We start from the raw sequence: 1,105 nt of genomic DNA, 5'->3' as shown, positions 1-1,105 counted from the left end.
AAATTATTATTATTAATAGATATTATTATTAGATATTATTAATAGATATTATTAATAGATATTATTATTAATAGAAGCGAGCGATATAATCATATTATAATTTTATATTTTCTCACGTTGCATATCTAACACAGATATATCCGAATTTATACTCCAATAACGATTAATAACGATTAACCAATAGCGATAAATGTAAAAAGAATTATTGAAACTTTCAACCGTGTTGAGATCCATTTAAAGGGCGCGAAGCAAGGTTCTCTAGAACTTCTGATAAATCAGTATCCCGAGCAAGGAGCAAAGACGAATGACTGCTATTCGCAATTGCAGGACGGCGTGAGTCTGCAATTCACGCCGACGGTGGAGGACGAGGGGAAGTTTCTCGTGTGTCGTGCCGAGAATCCGAAGCTTCCGGATGCCAGTATCGAGGACCGATGGAAGCTGAAAGTGTACTGTAAGTACAGATCGAATGGATGGTTGATAATATCATGGTGACTCGCGCATTCGCGAAACATGGCTGCGTCACGATACGAATAATGTTCCCGCTGCAACCAGATATGTATACATATCTGGACTATACATATAAATGTAGTCGGATACATATATACGTATGTACCACAAGACTGCATAAAAATATTAGTTTTAAAAAATTATTTTATTGGTTTTCTCGATATCAAATGTAAATCAATTACACGAGCATTTTTGAAAATGATATTTACCAGATTTTTTACTACATTTTTTACGTTGACAAATTTCTTTTTTCAAATTTTTATAAAATTTAGTCGTCGTCGTTAGAAAAAAACGAATGATTGCGAGATCCTTTGTATGTTTTCAGTATGTTCGAATAATTGAAAATTAATAATTCGATGCGAGTAAGAATTTTTTCTTATGCTTGACGTAAGCGCGCATAATTTTTTCCGAAACACCAGTATGATTCTTTTGCTATCTAACTATCACGCCGGGAGAAAAAACGAATCCGATTATACCGATAAATTCTCCTAAAAGCCGGCACGAAATTTTCTTCATGACAAACACTCGAGTAAGCGTTTGGAATTTCATTCGAATAACAGGCGCCTCACGTGGTTGCTTTTAGACAAGAGTGATTCTT

At 34.7% G+C, this 1,105-nt stretch overlaps 1 protein-coding gene across 1 annotated transcript in view; it reads left to right on the top strand.

The window, feature by feature from the left end:
* The window catches only part of LOC108753387 (protein turtle-like), a 236,711-nt gene that overhangs the window by 148,722 nt on the left and 86,884 nt on the right, over nucleotides 1–1,105 (top strand). Inside the window, exon 7 of the mRNA XM_018494922.1 lies at nucleotides 328–451. Within this exon, the coding sequence (XP_018350424.1) occupies nucleotides 328–451 (124 nt within the window). The remainder of the gene's footprint in view (nucleotides 1–327; nucleotides 452–1,105) is intronic.

The sequence above is a fragment of the Trachymyrmex septentrionalis genome, unplaced genomic scaffold, assembly GCF_001594115.1.
Source record: "Trachymyrmex septentrionalis isolate Tsep2-gDNA-1 unplaced genomic scaffold, Tsep1.0 scaffold69, whole genome shotgun sequence".
Lineage (NCBI taxonomy): Eukaryota > Metazoa > Arthropoda > Insecta > Hymenoptera > Formicidae > Trachymyrmex > Trachymyrmex septentrionalis.
The sequence above is the reverse complement of the archived record's forward strand: the minus strand, read 5'-3'. Positions and strand labels throughout refer to the sequence as shown.